This window comes from Nicotiana sylvestris, chromosome 8 (assembly GCF_000393655.2).
Source record: "Nicotiana sylvestris chromosome 8, ASM39365v2, whole genome shotgun sequence".
In the NCBI taxonomy this organism is placed as follows: domain Eukaryota; kingdom Viridiplantae; phylum Streptophyta; class Magnoliopsida; order Solanales; family Solanaceae; genus Nicotiana; species Nicotiana sylvestris.
Genome location: NC_091064.1, coordinates 8,948,994 through 8,975,878, shown reverse-complemented (window position 1 = coordinate 8,975,878; position 26,885 = coordinate 8,948,994). Strand labels below are relative to the sequence as shown.

Sequence of the window (26,885 nt, the reverse complement as noted above, 5' to 3'; positions counted from 1 at the left end):
GACGGCCAAGGGCCATCGCCGAAAAAACAAGAGTTCGACCTCGTTCGAACCACGACGGGTTAACATTTTGACCAGCTCGAAATAACACCCCGACGGCCAAGGGCCATCGCCAAAAAATAAGAGTTCGACCTTGTTCGAACCACGACGGGTTAACATTTTGACCAGATCTAAATAACACCTCGACGGCCAAGGACCATCGCCAAAAGAGAAGAGTTTGACCTCGTTCGAACCACGATGGGTTGACCTCGTTCGAACCACGATGGGTTAACATTTTGACCAGCTTGAAATAACACCCCGCCGGCCAAGGGCCATCGACAAAAGAGAAGAGTTCAACCTCATTTGAACCACGATGGGTTAACATTTTGACCAGTTCGAAATAACACCCCAACGGCCAAGGGCCAGCACTAAAAAGAAGAGTTAGACCTCGTTCTAAGCACGACGGGATAACATTTTAACCAGCTCAAAATAACACTGCGACGGCCAAGGGCCATCGCCAAAAAGAGAAGAGTTCGACCTCGTTCGAACCACGACGGATTAACATTTAGACCAACTCGAAATAACACCCTGACGGCCAAGGGCCATCGCCAAAAGAAAAGGGTTCGACCTCGTTCAAACCATGACGGGTTAACATTTCGACCAGCTTGAAATAACACCCCGACGGCCAAGAGCCATCGCCAAAAGAGAAGAGTTCGACCTCGTTGAAACCACGACGGATTAACATTTCGACCTGCTCTAAATAACCCCCTGACGGCCAAGGGTCATTGTCAAAAGAAAAGAGTTCGACCTCGTTCGAACCACGACGGGTTAACATTTCGGCCAGCTCAAAATAACACCCCGACGGCCTAGGACCATCGCCAAAAAAAAAGAGTTCGACCTCGTTCGTACCACGACGGGTTAACATTTCGATCAGCTCGAAATAACACCTCGTTGGCCGAGGGCCATCACCGAAAAAGAAGAGTTCGACCTCGTTCAAACCACGACGGGTTAACATTCGACCAGCTCGAAATAACACCCCGACAGCCAAGGGCCATCGCCGAAAAAAAAAGAGTTCGACCTCGTTCGAACCACGACGGATTAACATTTCGACCAGCTCGAAGTAACACCTCGACGGCCGAGGGCCATCGTCGAAAAATAAGAGTTCGACCTCATTCAAACCTCGACGGATTAACATTTCGACTAGCTCGAAATAACACCCTGACGGCCAAGGCCATCGTAAATAGAGAAGAGTTCGACCTTGTTCGAACCACGATGGGCTAACATTTCGACCGGCTCGAAATAACACCCCGACAGCCAAAGGCCATCGCCAAAAAACAAGAGTTCGACCTCGTTCGAACCACGACGGGTTAACATTTCGACCAGCTCGAAATAACACTCTGATGGACAAGGGCCATCGCCAAGAGAGAAGAGTTCGACCTCGTTCGAACTACGACGGGTTAACATTTCGATCAGCTCAAAATAACACCCCGACGGCCAAGGGCCATCGCCAAAAGAGAAGGGTTCGACCTCGTTCGAACCACGATGGGTTTATATTTTGACCAACTCGAAATAGAAACCCGATGGCCAAGGGCCATAGCAAAAAAAGAAGAGTTAGACCTCGTTTGAACTACGACGGCTTAACATTTCGACCAGCTCGAAATAACACCCCGACGGCCAAGGGCCATCGCCAAAAAAGAAGAGTTCGACCTCGTCCGAATCAACTTCGGCCTCGTCCGAATCAATCTTCGGCCTTATCCGAATTCACATTCGGCGACCTCGTCCGAATTCACATTCGGCGACCTCGTCCGAATTCACATTCGGCGACCTCGGCCGAATTCACAGTGGGCGGCCTCGTCCGAATTCACATTAGGCGACCTCGTCTAAATCCGAATTCACAATAGGCGAGCTCGTCCGAATTCACAGTGGGTGACCTCGTCCGAATTCACATTCGGCGACCTTGACCGAATCAACATTCGATGACCTCGCCCGAATCAACATTCGGTGACCTCGTCCAAATTCACATTAGGCGACCTCGCCTGAATTCACATTCGGCGACCTCGCCCGGAATCACATTCGGCGACCGCACCCAAATTCCCATTTGGCGACCTCGTCTGAATTCACATTCGACCTCCTCAACCGAATTCACATTCGACCTCCTCAACCGTCCAGATCCGAGGATGCGAATGACCTCCTCCGATGCCGCCATCCTTACCAAAGCCGCCATCCTGGACTCGACGGCCTTCTCTAACTCTACCATCTTCTCGATCGACTCATCACTCGAATCATTAGCCTTGATCAAACTCTGCTAGAGTTCAGCCCGCGGGGATACCACTTTGACCTAAAGATCGGAACCCTCAGCCGCAATCCACACTAGTCGAACTCCCCATCCGAATTTCTCGAACTACGATTAATGAAGTCTGCACATCGAGCTCGACCAAAAGACGACCTCGATAAGCAGAGGGACTAACTGTATGAATCAAAATCAGATCAAAGAAATTCGGTACGTAGAGACAACAGGCCGAGGTCAGACATTCATCGATAAGGTCGAGATCGGACAGTCATCGATAAGGCCGAGGTCGAGCAGGCCGAGGTCGGACAGTCATCAATAAGGCCGAGGTCGGGCGGTGATGAAATAGCTAGTTTGCTTTGGAATCCTCAAAGAAAATATTCTACTGAATATTCCCTCTAAATTATACTTTTTTTAGGATTTTCTATGGATACACCCTTATAAATAGGAGGGGAGGACTTCCCAAAAAGGGGGCTCTCTCTCCCCATCTCTAGAAAACATGTAAACACTTCTCTTTAAAGAGATTAGGGGATCTGTGATCCCAGACCTTGATAAGATCCAAAAAGGGTCCTAAGGTTCTTATATTTGTCTATCATTCATCTTTATCAAATGAAAGAGGATCCGCTTCACTCAAGGTTAGGTGACTCTTTTCCTTTATTTACGTTTTATTTTCATTTAATGTTACTTAATGCATCTCTCTTTATGCTATTAAATCTGGCCATAATCACTGCCAACACTTATACTCAGCTATATTTTTCTATTTGTATTATTCATTTCGGATCTAGAATTAATTATCTTTAACTAGGATTTACCCTCATCGTCATCATTAATTGATTTAATCAAAAAGGTTTCGATATCTTTGGGTCAAACAACGTTTGAATAGATTGTATCGTTTGTCATCGTTTTAAATCATTAATTGATTTAATCAAAAAGGTTTCGATATCTTTTGATCAAACAATTTGGCACCGTCTGTGGGGATTTTCTAGTTAAAATTTTAGTTTCTTCTAGATCTAAAATTTGATTCTAGCAAGTTCGTAGAGTAGCATCGCTGTTTGGGATTGCTGCACAAAAAGAGGATCAAAATCTATCCAGATCTAGATCTAGCCGAAAATGGAAAATTTCCGGCGATTACAGTGATCTCATTCTTATTTGACTATGTACAAATTTATCATTATTACAATGATCCCTCCCACTCATAGACTAAACAGATCTCTCACAATTGCTCAAAATTCCTTAAAACAAACATGACTAGTAATAGATTTTGCTGCAAAAGGAAATTTCTTCAACCCCATTTGCTCCCATCGGATGAAAGATATCCTTTTTCTCTTTCGCTTTCATTGTGTAGGAATTGTATCCGGTTGCAAAAGATTCAGTATATACGTTATGGTTCTTGAAGTTAATATATCTTCACCTCATATGAGGTCACAGACGCAGACTGCATTTTCAACTTCATCATCATTAAAAAGACAACATTCATGAGGTGATGAATTTGGGAGTTGTTCGACTCTACTCCACTGTCACTGCTTCCTGCTACGTGTGCTTGCCCTTCTAGCATTTCTTTGCACTAGATCAAATCGAGGTAACGAATGATTTATTTAGTTTAACTAACTATTTTTTTAAGCGGGATAAAAGCAGGAGCATTCTCCCAGATGCGCGAACAGGAAACGCCTCATATTCTCCAATGCAAGCAAAATTAAGCAAACTGGGACTCACCAGGAAACACACAAAAGCAAATTGGGACACACCCAGTGATTACATACTCGTGTAGTACTTGGAAAATTTTTATTTTGTGTCTCATACAACTGACACTAGTTGTATGAGGTATCTTTTTTGTCTCACAGTTTTATGGACCCAGATTTTTGTGGACCCAGAAGTGTAAGATTGGGGTCCACAAATTTGTGAGACAAAAAGGAACCTCACACAACTAATGTTAGTTGTGTTAAGCACACAATAAAACTTATCATTATATATATATAATCGTGCATTTTAATTTTGATTTTCATTCGGTGTGCAGTATCCATATTGAGTCCTGATTAAATTCAAATTCACGTATAAAAGTCTTCTCATTGGGATTAAAGTGCTCCCTAACAAATGTAACTTCATGTAACATACTTATCAATCCACCACAACCATTGTTAGTCTAATGGTGCATTTTTTTCACGTGGAATAATTCCAAATCTCATTGCGTCTTCCCCAATATCTCATGCGTTTTCAATTTCAAATTTCAAGCTCGGGGAGAGGAAAGGAACGAACGAATATAGAGATTGACCAAGATTGGACTATACATACTAATAAATAATTAAATACAAACAGCAATTATAGTGCTAATTAGTAAGCAGAAAAGAGACTTCCACTTGAGGTAATGACGTTTTCTTTAATTAAAGTAGGACTCTTCCTTCTTCAATAATGATAAAATGATATTTAGAGCAGTGGTAGTACCGCAGTAATTTCTGCTAGTATGTATGTCTTATCCTATGTACCCACATCAGCAACAGATACTAAATACGGAGTACACGACACTCAAAACTCACGTACCATGACAAACTTAATTGGCAGAAAAGCAACTACTCCTCATCTGCTTAATACCTTTTCTTTTGGTTTCCTATTCAGTGTCCGGTATTCGTTTTTGAGTCTGAATATATTTGAATTTGTACTGCGTAGGGCCTCATTCGGGGGAAAGCGTTCCCTGCCAAGAATTTTTTCGTACCCAGGACTCGAACCCGAAACATCTAGTTAAGGGAAGAGCAGCCTCATCCGCTGCTCAATACATTATATTCGTAAACACTTGTTATCTCAGGTTGGGAAACAAGTTATCTCAGGATTAATTATCCTGGAATTATTATATCTCGGGATTGTTATTCCACCCTCCTATAGCGAGAAAAATAATACTAAAATTCTGGAATTAGTTATATCGTAATTTTATATCAACTAAACGTAAAATAAACTCATCTCAAATTTAATCCCGAAATTAATTATACTTATAATATTAGTTGTTGAGCATGCAGCATGAATCGTGCATTCTTGCTCTTCTTTGTTTTCCTTTTTCTTGCTTTATGGTGTGTCATTCTCCATTATGCATAAAAAATGAATGAAAGTGAAAAAAAGGATATGCACTAATGTTCTTTCGTTGGCCTTTTCGATTCCAAGTGCTTAATAGAGTACAAATTAGAAGCACTTATCCTGGAGATTTTATAGGTTAAATCATATATTGTTCAGTACTTGCCCTTTGTTTTGTTTTTCTTCATGCATTTTGGAAGTTATTGAAACTATTATTTCAGAATTTTAATTTATTTTTTATCATTGACCGAGCGCACTGCGAAAATAACTTGAGGCAATATTTCATCTAAAGGTAAATTAAGCAGAACAAATTTTCCTCTCCTCCACATCTCTGCGTCGTGAAAGAATCTTAGATCCGATAAATGGGATTTAGGGAGGAAAATGAATTATAGGAACAAATTTACAAAGTTATGTGTATCCAATTTTCTTCTCTTTATGATTTTTAACTTTTTATACTTAGGTGTCTTGGGCCTTCACTGTCACACTGTGAGAAACTTCTAGAACATGATGCAACTTGTGGCAGTTAGATATCATGTCATAAATGGCAGCAATTTCTCTACACAGTACGCAGAAATTTTAAGGCCGCGCTAAGATACCAGGGCAAGTGCACAAATAGTCATTCTCAGGGATGTTATTTAGAGATTAACCAGTACGTATTTTAAACTAAAAATCTTAAATTCAAGGCACTTTTGTCCTGAAAAATTAAACTAAAAAACTGAAATTCAGAACGCACTGACTAATTCCTAAATAGCAGCTCTTTAAAGTGGTTACCTAGTGTCATTTCTACCTAAGACTAGTAAGGGATGCGCATGGGCCCAATAGTACTATGCCTAGGTTGTGCTAATTAATTAGTATATGTGTAAATTTTCTTCTTAATTTATATATGAACCGGTAATATGAAATTTTACTTAAAATAGTTATGGATAATTTCTTAGGCGATGCTACCTTTTGTTCAAAATAAGTGTTTTTAAGTTTTTGACATACTCATTAAAAGAATCATTTAATAGCATTAATAAAAGTGTTATATAACTAAGTTAGCCTTTATATCTTCTTAAATTACTCTTTGTATATATTCATATTTTGTAGATTATTTATTGGCTCAAAGATAATTAGGAAATATACTAATTAATGCCTTCTTGATTGTTTAAAGTCATAATTATTTTTGCCAAATTAAATTAGCCAAAATAAAATGTATTTTCGATCATAGAGAAGTGCATAAAAGCTACTAAATGTACCGGTAAGGCACCACGTAACGCATATATATATATATATATATATATATATATATATATATATATATATATATATATATATATATATATATATATATATATATATATATATATATATATATATATATATATATATATATATATATATATATATATATATATATATATATATATATATATATATATATATATATATATATATATATATATATATATATATATATATATATATATATATATATATATATATATATATATATATATATATATATATATATATATATATATATATATATATATATATATATATATATATATATATATATATTAAAGTTAGATTAATATTAATTTACAGTGGTAGAAATGAAAGATTAATTTTAATTTAAAACCATGAGCTTCCCTTGTTTACCCAAAAAAGGACTCTAATTTTAATTTAATAGATTTTAAAAATAAATGTGTTGAAGTTAGATATATTTTTCTTTATTACGAAGGAAAAACTTACTATGAAGTTCATGTTTAAGAAGGAAAAAATTGAGACTACAAGTGCCCAAAGTATAAGCTAGACATGATTAATCATAAATTTGTGAGACGGTGAAAGTTAAATTTTATGTAATTTCAACTTCAAATAATTCTTTTTTCACCTTTTCCGATGATGGTCTAGATGGAATTCAAATTAATTAATCATTCTCCATATACAACTGTAAATGAATAAAAGCTACTAATAATATAATCTAACCTTAAGATATTTATGTTAAACTCATACATATTGCTAAATATTATATTATTTTTTTCTCATTCAAGTACTTTCTTTGTACGTTTATATATTATTTTCTCTAAATAAAAGTCAAGTCTTCTACGTAAAAGATGACAACGTAAATTATGTGTTTAAGTTTAAAGGTAAATCTACGTATAAAGATCATTAGAATTCTAAGTATTTTTATGTAGTTTTCACCTTTTAATTCATATTTGGTACTGTAGACGGTTAAATTTTTATTAAATTTAAATCCTAAAAGATTTAAATTTTACCATAAATTAAATATATATTAGTCCAAATAAATATCATGGGATAATATAATTCGGTCAATTATTTAAATCTAATTAAATTGATTTAAATAAAGGCTCAATATACCATTGGACTAGCCCATTAGTTGGTCTTCTATCAAATGGGTCAGCCCATAAGCCTCAAGCCCAATGATCCACTAGGGTTTTCTTGGAGGCTACTCCACCCACACCTATATAAAGGGGTCACAGGAGAAGTTAAAAAAAAGACAAGCAAGTAAGCAGAAAGAAAGGCTAAAGAAGCTATGAAGATAGCATCAAGGCCTCCATCCATATCTGCAATCGTCGTCTGTGGTCAAATTCCAAAGGAGAACTCCAAGTCATAGGTGGACGGCTTCAAATCTTCCGTTCGTGATAACTCAACACCAAATCCTGGTTCGTGACGACCTTCAAATTGTTCGTGACGTACTACAAATCTGAAATCCGTCAAGTTCAAGATCAAGCTTTCAAGCTCTTGAACCATCATCCGTGAGGAGAAGAATCAGAGGACTACATCTCTTTAGATTTAGAGATTGTAACCCCATCACTTGAAATTGAATATAATATTTGTCGCTGTATATTTCTTGTCTTGATTATTATTTTTCAGGAGCGAAATTTAGTTGTTACAGTTACACTTAAACTAAATTTTACAGTAAGTGTTTCAAATGACTGATAATGTGCAAACTAATACTCACATATAAATAAGAACTTCAGTGGGCCCATTTCTTCAATAAGTTGTACAATACAAATGGTTATATGCTTGCAAAATGATAGGAACGTGTAAAGCAAAGACTCAGATGGGACCACTTCATAAAAGCTTTTGGAAACTATGGTGATGTATGATAAGATAAGCAAGGGGCAATTTGGTCAAAGTCACTCAAAGATTTATATGGCAGCTACAGTAATGAGGTGCCAAGCAGGCATGTTGACCTCCTGGGTACTTATTAATAGTTAGATTAGAAAATACCAATGGGCAAAACCGGCCAGATTGGCACCTTTTTCGCAAGGGCTATCTCTGCTCATCCTACGCCAAGGAAAATACTACTGTTACTACTACTATAACATGAATTTACCAGGTCAGGTCAGCAGTTTAATTCTCAGGGAGAACGAGGCTAATGCATCAAAAAGTGTATATAAGCACATCCTGAACAAAAAGTGTAAAAAATCATACATGTCCAACTATTTATTATTTTAACTCAATTTGTATTCTGATATGACAGTAACAGAACCCACTCCATAACCAAAATGGAGCATTATAACTCCATAAGTTTTTCAAATACAAATTGTTGCTTGCGCCAAATTTTGTAGATTTCAATTGGTGGCTGCTACCAATGCCATGTGCTCTATGAGGTCCAACACTCGGTTGCTGCAAAGGTTTAAAGTCCAGTAGAACCTAGTCAGTTCTGTGCTATAGGGGTATGGACAGGAGGGGGAGGGGGGGGATTAGGTGGTTGGTTAAAAGAAAAAAGTTCATACCTGTAACCCCACTCGTTGTCATACCAGGAGACAAGCTTCATGAATGAGTTGTTCAGGCCTATACCAGCTTTAGCATCAAATATGCTCGACCTACACATCAGATCAATTAACTAGTAATTCAGCATAACTTCAATCAGCAATTGATAGTATAATTCACAGTTAATACTATTTGCAGTTGTGTCTACTTATATCCTACACAAGTCGCCGCCATCTCACTTAAAATCTGGGATTGTGTAACTCTGTTTGATAGAATTTTGTCTCCGAGATAAGTTATACCACAATTTTGGTATTATTTTTATACCAGATTCAACGCGGGATAGCTAATCCAGGGATAAAACAACCAAAAGACAAAACTATCACTCTCTCAAGCTCTTCTTCCAAAGTCCTAGAAGAAGACCGAGGTTAAATTGAAAATAAAGTTTTATCCAAATTTATCTGTTACAAATCCAAACACATGCTTTATATTATACCTCGTATATCCTATTCTTAATCCAAAACATTTACCAAAAGAAGTATTCCACTAGATAATCCCATTATTATTTAATCTCCGTATTATAATCCCCACAAGATCATCCTGACCCCATTTTATATTACCACCCATCATTTTTCTTCAAATAATTATAGTTTATATTACCACTTAATGATAGTTGTCGTTACTTTTTTAGGGGGAAATTTTCTTTTGTTAATAAATCAATCTAGCATCATATTCAAAATTTTGTGTTGCTTATTCAGCAAAATTTAAGGTTTAAAAAAAAAAAAAAAAAATTGAGATGTTATTCTCTTATGCTTAAGGTCAGAAATGTCTGATAGAAATGCACCAGAAGCTCATGCTCCTTTATTCAGATGAACTTGTTCATATCCTCTTTTTCAGGAAAAATTTATGTAGCTGAGAAGAGGAGAGTATATCAACCTTTATTCTCTTGCATATCTAAGACCAAATTAATTTTTTTTGGGTAACTTATCTAAGACCAAAACTTTTTGAGAAAACAAAAGTTCTCCTTTGTGCTGGATTATAATTATATATAAAATTACTTAAAAGAAACAAAAAAAAATAGAGATTATGCTTTTACACATAGTTTACTGAATTATAGTGAAAAATCTTCCACTCCCACAAAAATTAAAAAAAGAGAACAAACTCCCATCCAACTCCATTGATAACCTCCGCACATAGAGGAACCTCTTGCTTTCCTCTAGTAATGTTTCAGGGTAACCACCAATTCCTTATGGCTTTAGAATGAGATGTTAAGATCATGGTTTTTAAACCAAGATATTCCCGAGGGTTGGCTGGCGCATGGTTAGAAACTCGATGGATAATATGTGCCTGCCTTTCTACCCTTCTCCACTTAAATACCCAAATTTTGTTTATGGTAGGGTTCGAGCTCGTGACGTGAGCCTAACCAATACTTCATGCACTACACTCTTACCACTAGAACAAGCCCTTGGGTCAGATCATGAATAATTTTACAGAAACACATTCAATGAAAGGACTGCAGCGTGCAGGTGATATTTGTTTCTACAGTTCTTTTTTTAAAATATATTTTTATTTTTACAGTTCTTTTGGGTTCATGAATCTGGAAATCTTTGAGCAACAGGTTTATTCAGGGGCAATAATAGAGGGATAATTTCCCACTACCATTAACATGTTTTACATTGATCTGGTCAAAGGTGCTATAGGAGAAAGAATTCCAAAAGCAGTCAGGTTATTAGTTTCTGAAACACATTAGATGTAAAACCTCAAAGGCATGTAGGTGAATGATCCCTAAGAGCAGTGTGACAGAGATCAAAAGAGGAGTGCACAAATCTACCTGGAATCGCCAACAAAATCATTTGAGACAACATCCTCGTCTGTGTAACCCAAAATGCCTTTAAGTGGACCCTCTGATGCATACCTAGAGCCCAAAAAAACACCAAATTAGGCTAAGTAGCCTCATTAAGCAAGAGGCAGATGTATAGAGCATATAGAAGGCATACTTTATCGCTGCTTTCACATCATCATAAGAAGCACTCTTCTCTAGCCGACAAGTCAAGTCCACAACAGAGACATTAGGTGTTGGAACGCGGAAAGCCATTCCAGTGAGCTTCCCATTCAATTCTGGCAGAACTTTTCCTACTGCCTATAATTCAAATAGGAAGATTAGTCTTCCATCAGATCCACAAACTTGCCCCTCTTCCTCAACCCAATAATGGAAAGAAGAAGAGGGAAACAGAAAAAGAAAATAATATATCTATAACTTATGTAATACCTTCGCAGCACCAGTTGAACTAGGGATGATGTTTTGTCCTGCACCACGGCCTCCTCTCCAATCCTTCATCGATGGCCCATCAACAGTCTTTTGGGTAGCTGAATACGACGGCAATTCAAATCTAACATAGTAAGAATGAAAAAACATGGTTTACACGTGTTAAGAAAGAAGAGACATACCTGTTGTTGCATGCACAGTTGTCATTAATCCTTCAACAATGCCAAACTCCTCATGAACCACCTGCAACGAGCACAGCATGGGAAAGACTGTCAAAAGTGGACGACAAGCAATCATGCATGGCGGTTCAATTAAGCAAGTTCTTAAGCCAAACCTTGGCAAGGGGAGCAAGGCAATTGGTAGTACAGCTAGCATTAGAAACAACATCCATGGTGGTTTTGTAAGTTCTCTCATTCACTCCTACCACAAACATAGGTGCATCAGCTGATGGAGCTGAGATTACGACCTTTTTTGCACCACCCTGCACAATCAACCAAGAAGTATCAACATGAAGAGCTGCATGAGTAAGGAGGTGGGCAAGGAAAGAGCGTTTAAGGCTAAAAATAGCATGTTCTCGACCTTCTTATGTGCTGAGGCCTTCTCAACGGTTGTGAAAACACCAGAAGATTCAACAACATAATCTGCACCTAAATCGCCCCATGGAATATCTGCAGGATCCCTGCATCAAGAGAACTTTGCATTAGCGATAGCAATAAACTAACTTCATTTATTTGATTGTTCTTAAACTGTGTCCCTCAACTGTCATACCTTTTGCTACTGACTTTAATCTGCTTCCCATTGATTTCCAAAGTAGACTCATCCAGGACACTGATGGATGAGTTGTAGACCCCGTGAGTGGAGTCATACTTGAACATGTAAGCCTAAAACGAATGAACATCAAATGTTACAGCTTTAACCCAGAAAATTCCTCTGTTTTTTTGTTTGTTTTTGGATTCTGTAAACTCCATCAAATAAAACCCCTGCTCAGAAGCTTAACACTGGTCCTTTCCCACTTTGCTCCCTTGGTGATAAATTGGAGTTAGAGTGTCTTCATTACTAGGTTATTCCTCCCTTGTCAGCTATACCCCAGAGGACTGGAAATCTACTTGTGGAAGTACGTAAAGAATGATAGAGAATGGAGCTATTGAGCAGGAATGAAAGGCTTCAGCTCCATCAGAAGATGAAAGCATCAAATAGACCTCAAGAGGAGGAAGTGATTCATAAACACAAAAGTCAAAAAAAAAAAAAATCTGGTGATCTTATGCTAGGTTTGACATTTTACCAGTTATTGTTTGGAGACAAAGTAATAACTCCACTAGTTTTCCCCCCTAGTACCTGTCCCTATCTCTGAATCTCCAAGGCCAAAACATGTGTGCCAGGCGCGCGACCCATCAACCTACTAGCAATGGGGGAGAAAGCATAGCATGTACGTCAACTATTTGTTTAAAGAAAGCGCCTTTTTAATGTATCCTTATTTTATATCAGGAACTTCAGTCACTTGGCAATCCTTCCTATCCAGGTCCCAATACTTAATTTTGACATCATAACATCAGCAGTAAGTAATGGAGATGTAATTTTTTTTTTTGAGAGATGTAAAATTTCTTTCTGATGAGCCTATATAACAGGGGAGCTTAACTTTACCAATCCTAATTCCATTCAGAATCAAAAATACCACAACGGCACAACTTCATAAGATATATTCTTACCATGTACTTTGCATCAATGAATGGGTCATTAACTGCCACAACTTCAATATCATCCCTGAATGTTGCAACTCGTAATACCAATCTCCCAATCCGTCCAAAACCTGCAAGGCTTTAACATTTTAGACATGCACTTACGGTGATGTTCTGCAAGAACTGTATATGAACACACACGCAGAAATTCAATCATCCATCCACGTTATCCAAATAGCGGTAGCAGAAGGTTAAATATGATTTGATGAGCTTATAAAAGGGAAAGAAAATCGAGAGACATCAGAAATGAAGCCTGCTAACGTTTTTAACCCCAGAACCTTGAGAAATACATAATCCAGAGCAAAGAAAAACAGAGCAACATACCATTTATACCAATCCTTGTCTTCCCACTGGTCCGTGACTCTGAGCAAATGCCAAAAAGCATCTTAGCAACAGGTTTGATCATCAAATCAGAAGGTTTAAGCTAGAAGTGTAAGAAACCTTACTTGGAACTGTCGGAGGCAACTCAGTAGCAGTTGCTCTAACAGGTTGAATGCTGCAGGCACCAGATTTTCTGCAGGTTTAGTTTTTTTTACATCAGCTACAGGAAAATATTCGCATTTTATAAATTACTATTATTCTTTATCTTCTTCTTTTCTCTAAGGTAGTAATGGAAGAGGACATTAAAACACAATTAACTGATGCTAAGGGACACGGAAGAATGGTTTGCACTCAACTGTAAGGACGAACATTGCATGACTGAGACAGCATCTCCGAAGATGGACGATTGTAATTTGACAGAGTTAGCACTCTGATGAAGTCCTGCACATGATGTCTGAACAGATGCATCCAAAGTCAAAAACTTCCATTAATTCATAAACTTGATTAAAACCACAAGAAAAATAATAGGTGTGCCAAACAGCAAGCTTATACACAATGTAAACCATTCAAAATACAGCAGCTTAAAGTCAAGCTGCACGAAGAACAAAACAAAACCCAATTCAGCTGAAGCAAAATTCATCAGAAAATGCATAAAGTTCCTTCTTTTATTAAATTTCAGATCGACGGTAAAGTGTTGACAAAGACAAGAATCAGATATTTAGCTTTAGATCTTTCTAATGATATTAGGAAGTCAGTAAAGGAAAAAGGAAGACAACAAAGTAAACGTATCGAGAGGAAAAGTTAGAGTGAGAAAATAGAGAAAAAGAAGTAAAATTCCGAAGACAAAACAAGAGTTGACGGAAATGAAACAAAACATAAATTTGGATCTAAATAACAGCAAATAATTCAGTGTTAGATTTGAATATTTTACCTGGGAACGATGGGAAGGTCGAACAAAGGAGGCGGTAGGTTTGAGAAGAGAAGAGAAAGCCATTGATTCAGGAAGATACGAAGATACTTATGAGGTTGGTGTGTATATGTGTATGTATTGTATATCTATATATAGTATGCAAAACCCTAGAGCGAGAGAGAGAGTGAAAGAGAGAGAGAGAAGAAAGAGCAGAGAAAAGAAGGCTAATGTCTGCGAATAATAAAATGAGAAGGGAGCGGAGATTCTAAAGAATAAGCAGTTGGTTGTACAGTACAGACCTACTAACTTGTCTCACGCTCTCAGTCAGCAACGGAAGGGGCGGAAAGTAGCTATCATAGTATCCCATGATGGCCCGGGCCGGGCCACATATTCTTGAAATTAAAAAATAGCCAGATTTACAAGTGGTCGTTCAAAAATAGTCACAATTTCAAAAATAATCGAAATTTAGCCACTTTTTATGTAAAGATAAATCTGAACGAAAATACTGTTTAAAATCCAAAAAAATACTCCAGCATAATATACTAAAGTTCCAGTATATTATATTGGAACTCCAATCTAATATACTAGAGTTCCAGTATAATATATCGGTCCAGCATAATATACTGGAATTTGGAGCACCGGTGATCCAGTCTCCAGTATATTATACTGGAGCCAACAAAGTATACAGGTCCAGCATAATATGTTGGAAGTTCATACACAGATGCACCGAACGTATATTATGTTAGACCGGTCTCTGTTGCAGCAAAATAGTGGCTATATTTTATTGACTTGGTAAACGCTAGCTGTTTTTGAATGACCAATCCGAAAACTGGCTAGACCGTGCTATTTTTACCTCTTTTTCTTGTAAAATAGCACAGGGTAGTCATTTTTCGTACTTGTAATTTAAAAATAGTCAGCGTTTGCCAAGTCATTAAAAAATAGCCACTATTTTGCTGCAACAGAGACCGATCTGACATAATATACTGGAGTTCGGTGCACCTGTGTATGAACTTTCAGCATATTATGTTGGACCGGTATATTTTACTGATTCCAGTATAATATACTGGAGTTCTAGTATACTTTGCTGGAACTACATTATATTATACTGGAGTTCAAGCAAAGTATACTGAAACTCCAGTATATTTACTGGTGTTCCAGTATATTATACTGAAATTTCAGTATATTATGCCGGAGTATTTTCCGTATTTTGAACAGTGTTTTTGTCTAGATTTATCTTTACATAAAAAGTGACTAAAATTTGATGACTTTTGATATTGTGGCTATTTTTGAATGATCACTTATAAATCTGACTATTTTTGAATTTCTTCCCTTTTTCTTGTCACAGTACGGGTAGCCATTTTTTGAGTAGTAATCGAAAAATATTTGTAAAGTCATTGAAAAATAATTACTGTTTTGCTGAATACGGAAAGTTCCAACATAATAAATTATGGAGTACATGCGTATAAACTTTCAGCATATTATGTTCGAACTCTAGCATACAGATAGTTTCAACATAATATGGGGGATTATGAAGCTCATATATATAAACTTCTAGGATGGAACTCCAACATGTAATAAAAATACAACATAGAGTCAAACCTCTCTATACTAGCATCATTTGTTCTGATATTTTTTAGCTTTTATAGTGAATGGATATTATACACCTATAATAATATTTAACGTTTAAATATATTTTGACTATTATAAATAAAAATTATCCAAAAATTAGTCTTGTTTCCCTTTTTTAGTGTTACGTATAAAAGATTAAAAAAATCCAAATTTAATATCTCAAAAAATATGCATGTTTCACTTGTTCAATGTTAAAGAAAGCTAATATATTATTAATAAATCCATAACTATACGTACAAAAATTAAACTCTAAATTACATATTTTAAAGCTATTAGAAAAATAAATTATTTCAAGATTGATAAAAAAAATATTACAATTGTAGCTTCTTTCGTAGATTTCATTCTCTTACTAGCAACATAATGCTTGAATTGGCGTTCAAACTTTCATCGTAAGGGCATCCGATAGCTTTCCCTTGAAGGCAATTTAAATGCTTAACAGTTGAATTTGCTATCTTGTCACGTGTCCAATATATTATGCTGAAATATTTTCGAATTTTTAAGAGTGTTTATTAAGATTTTATCTTTACATGAAAAGTGACTAAATTTTGGTTACTTTTAAAACTGTGGCTATTTTCAATTATCAGTTATAAATATGGCTATTTCTGATGTTTACCCCTTTTTCTTTTTGAAAGATTATGTTGGTATTTGGACATAAGAATTGTAAAATTTTGGAAAAAAAGTATTAAAAAAATTAACTGAAAATGATATTTGAAAATTAAAATTGTGTTTGGACATTAATATAATTTTGGCCTTTTTTGAATTTTTGTGCGTGACTTGAAGTGAAAATTTTGGAAAACAGTTTTCTGGAGTTTTTAAGATTTTCGAAAAATTCAAAAATTCTGAAGTGAAAATTAAAAAAATTCATGGCCCTGCTTTCGAAAAAATGAAAATTTTCGAAAAAAAATAATTAAAAAAAAAGTGTTTGGGCCGGGCCGGGCCACGTATCTCATTACTGTCGTTTTCTATAACACAAAAAACACGTCTCAGTTTTCTGAGGTGACAGCTGGGGCCCACTTTCTTTTCATGACCAGCACTTTTGCCTTTTTGACTTTGTTATTGTTATTTTTTCAGGATATAAAATCTTGCAAAGTAATTGAATTTAATAAAAATTCAATAACAAAATAAGCACAACATTTAGGAAGACAATAAAAACACTGGTGCCCAATTTAGTAAGGAAAGAGAGAGGGGATGACGGTCTGTTCTATATGACTATGAGACAGCCGAAAGGGTCATAGCGGCAACTCCAAGCAACCTTCATAAGATTAATTAAGTACGTAAAGTTTAATTCAAAAAGTTTAAAAAATCATCAATAATATAATAGCATAAAGAATCTTCACATTTGTATCCTACTATGCTTATATTATTTCTGATCTTTTTAATTGTCACAAGTTCTATAGTCTATTTTCGTCTTTTTGAATTGAGGGTCTCTCGGAAACATCCTCCATATCCCCTTTGGAGTTGGGATAAAGTCTACGTGCATTGTAACTTTCTCAGATCTCACTTATGAAATTTTATTGGGTTGTTATTGTTGTATAAAGGATCCTCAAAAAATAACATTGTAAGGATATCTTTTTTTTGTATATATAGACGTTTCTATGTGTTATATACAAAAAAAATATACAAATTTTATATAATCTTACGGCTACCTAATGTAAATAATTTTGGCCGCGAGCTAAAAGTTATTTTTGCCCCCACTAAATTCCTATTTTCTACTATTTACAAACTACCATCGTCGTGAGCTGAGGGTATCAGAAATAATCTCTCTACTCCGGAACTCTCTACTCCTCCGGAGTAGGAGGTAAGGTCTAAGTATATACTACCCTCCCTGGAGGTAGGGATTCCACTAGGTCGTCGCCATCCTACTATTTACAAACTATCACAGAAATGTTAATATTCAGTCCATCCCCTGGCCTATGGTTAGTAGTTCTTGAGCTGTCAAAACTCAGCTTACACCTCAATTTCATCTCCATTACTTGTTTAAGAGCATGTAATCCACCTCCAGTTCTCATCTCCAATTCATCATATTTTCTCTAAAATTTTCAAACTTCATGAGATTTAAATAATTAATATTCAGAAATACAACTATGAACATTCCAGGGATGGAGACACATAGTTACAAGCCGACTCATCCAATGCTGTCTCGCCCCAAAATTTCACTAAGTGTATGTAAACAATATTTCAAAACAAATTACATACAGAAACTCAGTCCAAGCGGTCAAGCTGATTCATTGCCAAAAGAAAGGTTGCAGACCTCATTTCGATGTTGTTCCTTTCCATTGCTGTCAAGAATGACCAATTGAGCAATAACGATAAGTTGGATATTAAGGAGCCTCTTGATCTCTCAAGTGTGACAGGGCAAGACTTAAAGAAGAATGTAGAAATTCTCCTTTTTTGGCTGATGAGTGGAGAAATAACTCAAAAACTCCACATCTGATAACTAACACAACATGTTCCTCTGTCGCCGCTTGTGCAAAATGCAGCTCCCACAGATACGTCTGCTATTCGTAAATACATAAGATCTTCAATCTTATACGTCTTTTGCTACTCTTTCTCTTTTCTGCTTTTTATTCCTTCCCTTTCTCTCGTTTTGCATTTTCACTTTCTGAGCTTTACGACTTTCTGCTTTCTCCTCAAAGCCATCATCCATCATCTTCATTGATGCGACACGCCTAGCCTTGTAAACCTTCAAAAGAGGAAAAAATTCATGTGAAGCTAAAAGAATTTCAACCACCACTCTGCTTTAAGGAGGGACATCAAAGTGGAATATAAAACTAGTACTATAAACTTCGGATGTATTTGGTACGACAGAAAGTGACGTAAGTTCTTACTAATATTTTCCAGAAAGATGTTTTCCAATATTTGGTAGGAGATTAGAAAATATTTTCTTAAAAATATTTATTAAAGATTGACAACAACATTAGCAAACCGGATATTGTTTTGGTAAAGTTTTTGAGTATTGAAAATTGACAATAATGTAAAGTTTTTGAAACTAAGTGTTGCGATTGTTGCGAAGGACAATGACTTCCACCTAAAGTGAGGGAAGTCAGTTTCCCTCTTTTGGTGGAAAATATATTTTCCCTAGAAAAAAAGTCTATTCTGATTAGGAGTGGCAAACGGGCGGGTCAGGTCAGATATGGTTCGGGTCAAAACGGATAAATTATCCGACCCGACCCATATTTAATACGGATAAAAACAGGTTAAGATAATATGGGTAACCATATTATCCATGACTTCTTGCATATAATCACTTTTGGAAGAACTCTTAGTCTCCCTAACTTGAGTAACCCCCAATTTGAGGCTTTACAAATGTAAAAGTTAAACACATTGGTTATCCATTGATTACCCATTGGTTATCCATTTTCTAAATGGATAATATGAGTCTTATCCATATTTGATCCGTTTTTAAAAAATTCATTATCCAACCCATTTTTTAGTGGATAATATGGGTGGTTAACTTTTTTTTTGAACCATTTTGCCACCCCTAATTCTGATAACCAAATATCAGAAGATAACTAATTTTCTGAAAATATTTTCTGCCATACCAAACTTCACTATTCAAGCATGTGCACATTGCATCGAGGTATAATTTTTTTTGCATAAAGTGGGTATAAAAATTGTTTTACGCCATATCAAACGCACCCTTTAGGCCTGTGGGTTACTCATTGCATAAAGTTGCTCAACACAGGTATTCAGAAACATGAATACTGGCAAATGATGACATATCCTTTCCTCATATAAACTCATTTAAACTGACCAGACATTTCGGGAAGAGAAAAAAGAGGGGGGAAGGGTGTCTTACCTTTGTGATATCAGCAAGCACTTCATTCTCTTTACATTCAAATTTCTCCAATTGCTTCCCGAGCACGGCTTCTATTTCATGAATGAGATCCACGTCATTCTGCAACAAACAATCATAAAACTAAGCAAAGCTAAAGAAAAAAATTATCAGGCTGAAAGTCCAAAAAGCTCCTGATTAGTTCCAGGACAAAGAAAACATTCAAAAAACGCAGCACACATCGCCATTGACATACCCCTTTTCCATGATATGGGTAAGTAAGCTTGAGAAAATCAAAGGAAGAGCGAACGACTTCAGTCAGAGAGAAGCAGCACTAGAACTAAATCACACTATTAGTAACAAAGCCTTCTGACTGAAGGTTGGTCAATTCAATTTCTTCATTTCCAACTTAACCCCGCTTCTCTTCTTCTCCCTTATTGGATGGACTATGACCCAAAATCTCAGTGTCAGGTGTTTCTAGTAGATCCAATTGTGGAGTGAGGAAATTGGCACAGTCCATGATGCACTAAGATGAGGGCAAACTTGCGATTGAAAGGAGAAACTACATGATCCACAATGAGCTACTAACCAAAAATCAGGAAACAAATTTGAATGGTAGAGAAGCTCACTCATGAATTGACTGGGAAAGAAGATGAGCTTGTTGTCACAAAATAATCCTACGGAGCAATTGAGCCAAAGCTAAAGGAAAAGCAGACCGCTGTGAAGCATCGAGGCTCTACAGATCATAAGCTTTGAGATGACTATGTGAGATGTTTGAAAATGTGAAGCGGAGAATAGGCGGTTGGCATTGACTTTAGATGGTGCTAATGCAACCAACATCGATCATGAGCAACAGATTTGTTCTCTTAAGCAAGAAATTGAGGGCCTAAGGGAGTTTTCATTGACTTCACAGAAGAAAACATCCTCAGAAGCTGAAAGAGAGCCAAAGCATGCAAAGAGTTGAGAAACAATGATGCATGCTACTGGAGATGGAAGAGGAAAGCAGGAAGCTCGCGGATCAACTAAAATGGAGGAAAAGCTTAGTCAACTGGAGGAGGCTCATGGCAAGTAAGGCAACAACTTCAAAAACGTGAAGAAGAGAATAAAGTGCTGGCATTGGCTTTAGATGGTGCTAATTCAACTATATGGATCAAGAGCAGTGATTCATTCTCTCAAACAAGAAACTGAAGGGTTAAGGAAATTTGTATCGGCTTCACATAAGCAGTCCTCACAAACTGGGAAGAAACCCAATGCACCCAAAGAGCTGAGACAAATTGATGACATGCTATGTCAACGTAAATGGAAAAAGGAAACATTCAATCATCTGGAAGACGCTCATGGCTAGCTCAGTTAACAGCTTTGAAAACATAAAGATGATAATACACGACTGGAATTGGCTTTAGATGGTGAATACACCAGGGTACCTGCAGCTTCCATCAATACAGCTATCAAGTAACTCCGCCACCAAAGCACAGTCAAACAGGCAAAAGTTACCAATTATGATTTCATTTCTTTCAGTTGTTCCATAAAAATACAGATACCCACTTATTGCTAGTTTAATTTATTGCTGTGTTCTGAACGTTCTGTGACTGGCATTTCTTTTGAAATGGACCATTCCGGGACTGGCATTACTACGAACTATCATTCCTGGTACGGCAGATATTTCCGGCCATACTACTCGGATCTGAAAAACCCAAGAGGCAGAAAAGAATTCTGTCGAGTTCTCACCTGAGTGATAAAGCTGACAGCAAGTCCACCTCGTCCAGCTCTTGCTGTACGTCCAACACGATGAACATAATCCTGTGGATACCTGCAGCAAACAATCGCTACATTTAACACATCAAACTCTTTTTGATTAACTTGTAATGGAAATATCCAATTAAACTCAAACCTTGGGATGTCATAATTTATCACCAGATCAACTGTCGGAATGTCTAAACCGCGACTGGCAACATCAGTAGCAACCAATATTGGGACCTGCCCAGATTTGAATTTATGAAGTGCAGAAAGCCTCAGTGACTGGGACTTGTATGAATGCAATGCCGCAGCATCCATTTCGAGTTCTTCCAACAATAAACCCAAAAGCTGACAGCTCCTAGTCAAAATAGTATAACATAACTGTAAATGTCCGGAAAATCATCAAGGGGTGCTCTTTTTTCTTTTTTTATTGATAAGGTAAGCACCATTGGATACTGTAACCTCCAGACATTATGATATTCGTTCAAGACAAGTTTACATGCCTTAGTGGTGCACATACTTCCACTTACTGGAATAAAGGAAATAAGAGAATCTTCCAGATTAATGAGATAGATGCTAGAAGTATGAAAAGATTTTTTTTTGTTTCATCTATATATTTTGGTGCAATAGTTGGTCTTGGTAGATGAGAGTAGTTGAATCACGCCCTTTTTACATACTCCTCACAATGATCGGGCTGCTATTAATGAAAGGATTACTTGAATTTTCATTTATAAAAAAACTGTATAGCAGGCCACTAAAAAACATATATATATATATATATATATATATACATACACACACACACACACACACACACATCTTCTAATCCAGACAGTTAAACTTTGATTTCTTGTCGTTTTGCATGTGCAGCCATCTTAAAGTTGAATAAACCTCAAGAAAAGATCTCCTGAGATAGAACTAACACTTCTTTATAGAAAACATACTATATCTAACATAGCTTCAGTCTATTGTATGAATATGGAAGAGAAATTTAATTAGTAAAATGAGTCTATGGGGCTTCAGAAAGAATTGTACCTGCAGGTGGAAACAAAAATGATTGCAGAGCGAACACCCAAATCTTCAAGTTTGGATAAAATGTATTGCAGATAGACATCCTTCACATTCTTGGGAATAAAAATGTACTGCTGCTTAAGCGACTCTACCGTCTTGAATCCCTCATATGCCTCATAGAAATACGCCTTGTTTGCAGAAAGCTCAAGTAGTGTCTGTAGATTGCTAGTCATCGTTGCAGAGAATAGAAGAGTTTGTCGATTCTTTGGCAAGCACTGAAATATTACCCTTAATTCCTCTTCAAATCCTACGTCTAGAACTCTATCTGCTTCATCCAACACAAGGAACTGAAAGGCAACATAGAGATAAAAGTTTACACTTGGAGAGGAAGACTATCCATGTGGTTTAGTATGTGTATTTGCTAATATTAGACCAATTTCACAGTAACAAAGGCTAATAGGAACATGAGACTATAAGGAAATAAAGGAATGAACTTTCATGCTTCACGCATGAAGCACAGAGTAATAAAAACAGAAGAAAAAAAGAAGAAGAGGTATTTGCCTGCTTAGGCAAATAACTGCTGCTTTGCTGGTCTCTATAGAAAATGAAGTGTGTCTAAAACTTTATCATTCCTTAGCAAACTGCCTATTCTGGCTCTTATTGAATAAGATAAATAGATCTTGGATGGCTCAAAGATGATCATTACACAATTCAAAACTTACAATCTGCCTTGGTGCTATATGCCTAGTCATTCTCAAAAAGTCTATAGTTTTTTACCAACCTTTTGGATGAATCAAGGCACAAAAGATGTTAGTCCTATGAAGCTTTACCAGTACTTTCATGTACCCACATATCAATATACTTCTATGACATTACTTATCGAAGAGAAAAAATAGGTTTTTTGAATAAATCTTTTTAATAAGGGTTCTTTTGAATTATATTTGACAAAAACCAGCACTGTAATAATGCACTAATTTATCCAACTCTTCCGACATACATTCTTCAAAAGAATCTCCCTTAAAGTGTACAAATTTTGGACCTTGTTCATTAATTCTGTAGCTATAGCAATATAATTCTTAAAAATAATCAATTGACCTCACATTAAAGGATCTCAATTACTACATCAGAATTAGCAACCTTAAGAGAGAACTGAAAGGAGCTGCTTTTACCTTAGTTCTGGAGAAGACAGGGGGAATATCTGGATTCTGTTCAATGAGAACTTTAATCCTTCCGGGAGTAGCTATCACCACGTGCGGTCTTTGCATCAGAGTCTTGGTCTGGGTTATCATATCCATACCTCCCACCACCACAGCGCACCGCAAATTCAAGCAGGAACCCAAGGCCCGAAACTGCTCAGCCAGCTGGAAAGCAAGCTCGCGCGTAGGTGTGATCACCAAACAGGACACCCCATAAGGATCTTCAGCAAGGCGGTGGAGAATGGGTAATGCAAACGCCGCCGTTTTTCCACTACCGGTCTGAGCTAAACCTAATACATCCTGGCCGGAGAGGATTCTAGGTATGCAATGGTGTTGTACAGGTGTGGGCTTTTTCATGCCCAGTTCCTTACAAGTTTGGACGGCCCATTCAGCGAGGCCCAAGTCGGAGAAGGTGATGTGATTAGGTGTGGGATTAGAGTTTGTCTCCTTGAGAAGCTGCTGCTTGGGGTTTTCGGCGGCGGCGGTGACGGCGGCTGAAGCAAGAACAGGGTTTTTGGTGGTAGGTTTAGTTTTGCGGGAGAATAAGGGGAAGTTTTGATCTACAAGGACTTGTTCTTCGTATTCCATTGCTCAATTAGAGTAATCAAAGTGAGTGATTTTTGGGAAAATTCTGATGAACCCTAAACCTGCAGATGGGACTTGATTTTGCACTTCTGAAAAACTTGGAAAAGAAACGGCTCCGGGCAACGGAAGGGTATTTTAGGGAATTCAACAATAAACATAGATATAATAAGGTAAAAGATTTTGAAGCTGAAAGCCATACATTTCGCATCTGGCTTATGGTTTTGGTTTCTTTTGACTAAAAAGTATTTTTGGAGTTTGTCAACATCAAAACAAACAAAAAGGGTATGTTTAAACTATGGGTGTTAATCGGGCCGGGCTGACCCGTTTTCAACCTGCTTCAACCGGTACTGTTCCTTATTGTGCGGGCTAGGACGGGTTGGTAGGGGGCGGGTTTTGGACGAATTCGTTTTGCTTAACGGTGCACCGAACCCGCATAGCCCGGTTACCGTTGCTTAATTTTATTTTATTTTTAAATTAATTGGACCGTTGCCCACGGTCAAATTGAGAAATGACCGTTGGGGAACGTCCAGATTTTGCAAAAATGGTCATTTCGCCCCCCCTCCCATTAAAAATATAGCCCTCCTACCCCTAATAATTAAAAAATTACATTTTTAACCTTTTAAAATCTATAAATAGCCCACCTTCTTCTTTATTTTTTCTCACAATTCACTCTCTTACTACTCTAATTCTCTCTCAAGTCTTAATTCTCTCTTGATATTATAGTTCTTAAATTCTCAAATCTCAAATTGTCAATTATTTATTATTTCAAGTTTCATCAATTATTTAGTTTAGCCATTGCAAAATTATTATTATCAAATATCAAGTATTCAAGTGAAGTGTGGTATCAAGTATCAACTATCAACTATCAAGTTTCGGTCTATCAATTGAAGTTTGATTTTTTATATCAAAAATTTAAAATTAGTGCGGCATCCGGAATCCCGGTACATTCGTTCCATCTCTTTCTCTTATTTGATGTACATTTATTTTATTATTTAGAATTATGATTTAATTTCTTAATTTAATTTACATAATGAATTTACTTAGAGTGGCCAAAAAAGCGTGCACTAGTAGAGGTGGTAGTAAGAAAACTTCCAAAAGAACAAGGGGTGGTGTTGGTTCTTCTAGTAGCTTTACACATATTTCTGAAAGTTCGCCTGAAAATTTAAATGTAGATTATGAGTGAATGCAAGAAAAGTTTGGTGTAGATGATGAATTAGATGATATCCAATCACCCGATAATCTTGAAATACCACCACCTATACCTGGTAATGTTAGTCAAACTCAAAATATTAGGGGTGCAATAAGTAAGCCTCCTCTCCATATTAAGAAGAATCGACGATTAAGAAGTAAGTGTTGGATGTTTTTTGAAAGACTAGAAGATCAAAAAAATTATGTAAAATGTAAAATTTATAGTGAACATTATAAACATGAGCCCGATAAGGGAGGGAGAACGGGTCAACTTCGTAGGCATATGGAAGAGAAACACCCTCTTGATTGGGGAGTGGATGAGCAATCTGGGCAATAAAAACTTAACCCGAGTACTAGGGGGTTAATGGGTAAATACGATATTAAGAAAAATCGGGAAGAATTAGCTAAAATGATTGTTGTAGGTTGTTTACCTTTTAGCTTTGCTTCTTCGCCGTATCTTGTTACTTATATTCAAAGAATTTATAACCCTATATTTAAAGGTATTCCTAGAAGTACTTGTAGAGTTGATATCTTTAGGTTTTTTGGACAATATCAGACATATATAAGTTATTTGTTCGCAAGTCTTCCTTATAGAGTTTCTCTTACTTATGATATTGGTCGTGTTGTAAATGAAATGATTATTTGACTGTTACATGCCATTGGATAGATGATAATTTTTGTATGCAAAAACGTATTATTGCGTTTAAATATGATGAAGATCAAAGTCATACTGGTGCATTTATAAGTAATACTATCCATGAAGTTGCTATATTTTATAATTGCAGAAAAAGTTTTGTGTATGTCATTTGATAATGCTTCTAACAACAATGCTGCTATTACAATATTAAAATTGCATCTACACCCACCACTTCCTGAAATATTTCATGTTAGATGTGCATGTCATATTTATAACTTGATTGTGAAGAGTGACATTGAATTATTTAGAGATGAAATTACTTTAGTTAGGAGAGCTGTTGGTGTAACTCAAGGAAATAATAGAAGTTCTAGATTAAATGCATTTAAGGAAAAATGTGTACACTATGGACTAAAACCAAGACTCATGCCTGAAGAAATAGTAACTAGGTGGAAGTATACTTATATATTCTTAAGATGTCGTTATAAATATAGAATGCCTATAACTGAAGTTGCTAATTGTCATTGTACCGATCCTAGCCGTTTGTTAACATCTAGAACTTGGGATGTCATTCATGATGTTGTACAATTTTTACAAAATTTTTATACGGCTACACTTGAGTTTTCTGGAGCTTATTATCCTACTATTGCAAATGGTTTAGTTCATATTGCTGAAATTTCTCTTTTACTACATAACTTGAAGAAGAAAGAAGGATATGCTAATGCTGTTGAATCTATGCTAGATAAGTTTAAAAAATATATCTACTCAGTTCCCCATATTTAGCTAATTGGTGATATTTTAAACCCTACTGTCAAAATGATAAAGTGTCGCCAATTAATTAGAGCTTTATATACTTA

The 26,885-nt window shown here is 36.4% G+C and overlaps 2 protein-coding genes across 2 annotated transcripts; both read right to left on the bottom strand.

Moving 5' to 3' along the window:
* Nucleotides 1–8,706: 8,706 nt before the first annotated feature.
* On the bottom strand, nt 8,707–14,566 carry LOC104217736 (glyceraldehyde-3-phosphate dehydrogenase GAPCP2, chloroplastic). Its single transcript, XM_009768047.2, has 14 exons — nt 14,295–14,566; nt 13,720–13,817; nt 13,489–13,556; nt 13,367–13,405; nt 13,013–13,113; nt 12,075–12,187; nt 11,886–11,985; nt 11,641–11,787; nt 11,489–11,549; nt 11,310–11,407; nt 11,038–11,180; nt 10,872–10,955; nt 9,067–9,156; nt 8,707–8,956 (listed from the first exon to the last, which is right to left on the bottom strand). Exons 1-14 carry the CDS (start codon nt 14,355–14,357, stop codon nt 8,902–8,904), a joined length of 1,260 nt encoding a protein of 419 aa, XP_009766349.1. The 5' UTR covers nt 14,358–14,566; the 3' UTR covers nt 8,707–8,901.
* A 3,725-nt stretch (nt 14,567–18,291) lies between these two features.
* On the bottom strand, nt 18,292–24,332 carry LOC104217737 (DEAD-box ATP-dependent RNA helicase 36). Its single transcript, XM_009768048.2, has 6 exons — nt 23,595–24,332; nt 22,450–22,772; nt 21,569–21,772; nt 21,406–21,487; nt 19,702–19,800; nt 18,292–18,585 (listed from the first exon to the last, which is right to left on the bottom strand). The coding sequence occupies exons 1-6, from the start codon at nt 24,207–24,209 to the stop codon at nt 18,430–18,432; spliced, it is 1,479 nt and encodes a 492-aa protein (XP_009766350.1). The 5' UTR covers nt 24,210–24,332; the 3' UTR covers nt 18,292–18,429.
* Nucleotides 24,333–26,885: the final 2,553 nt, after the last annotated feature.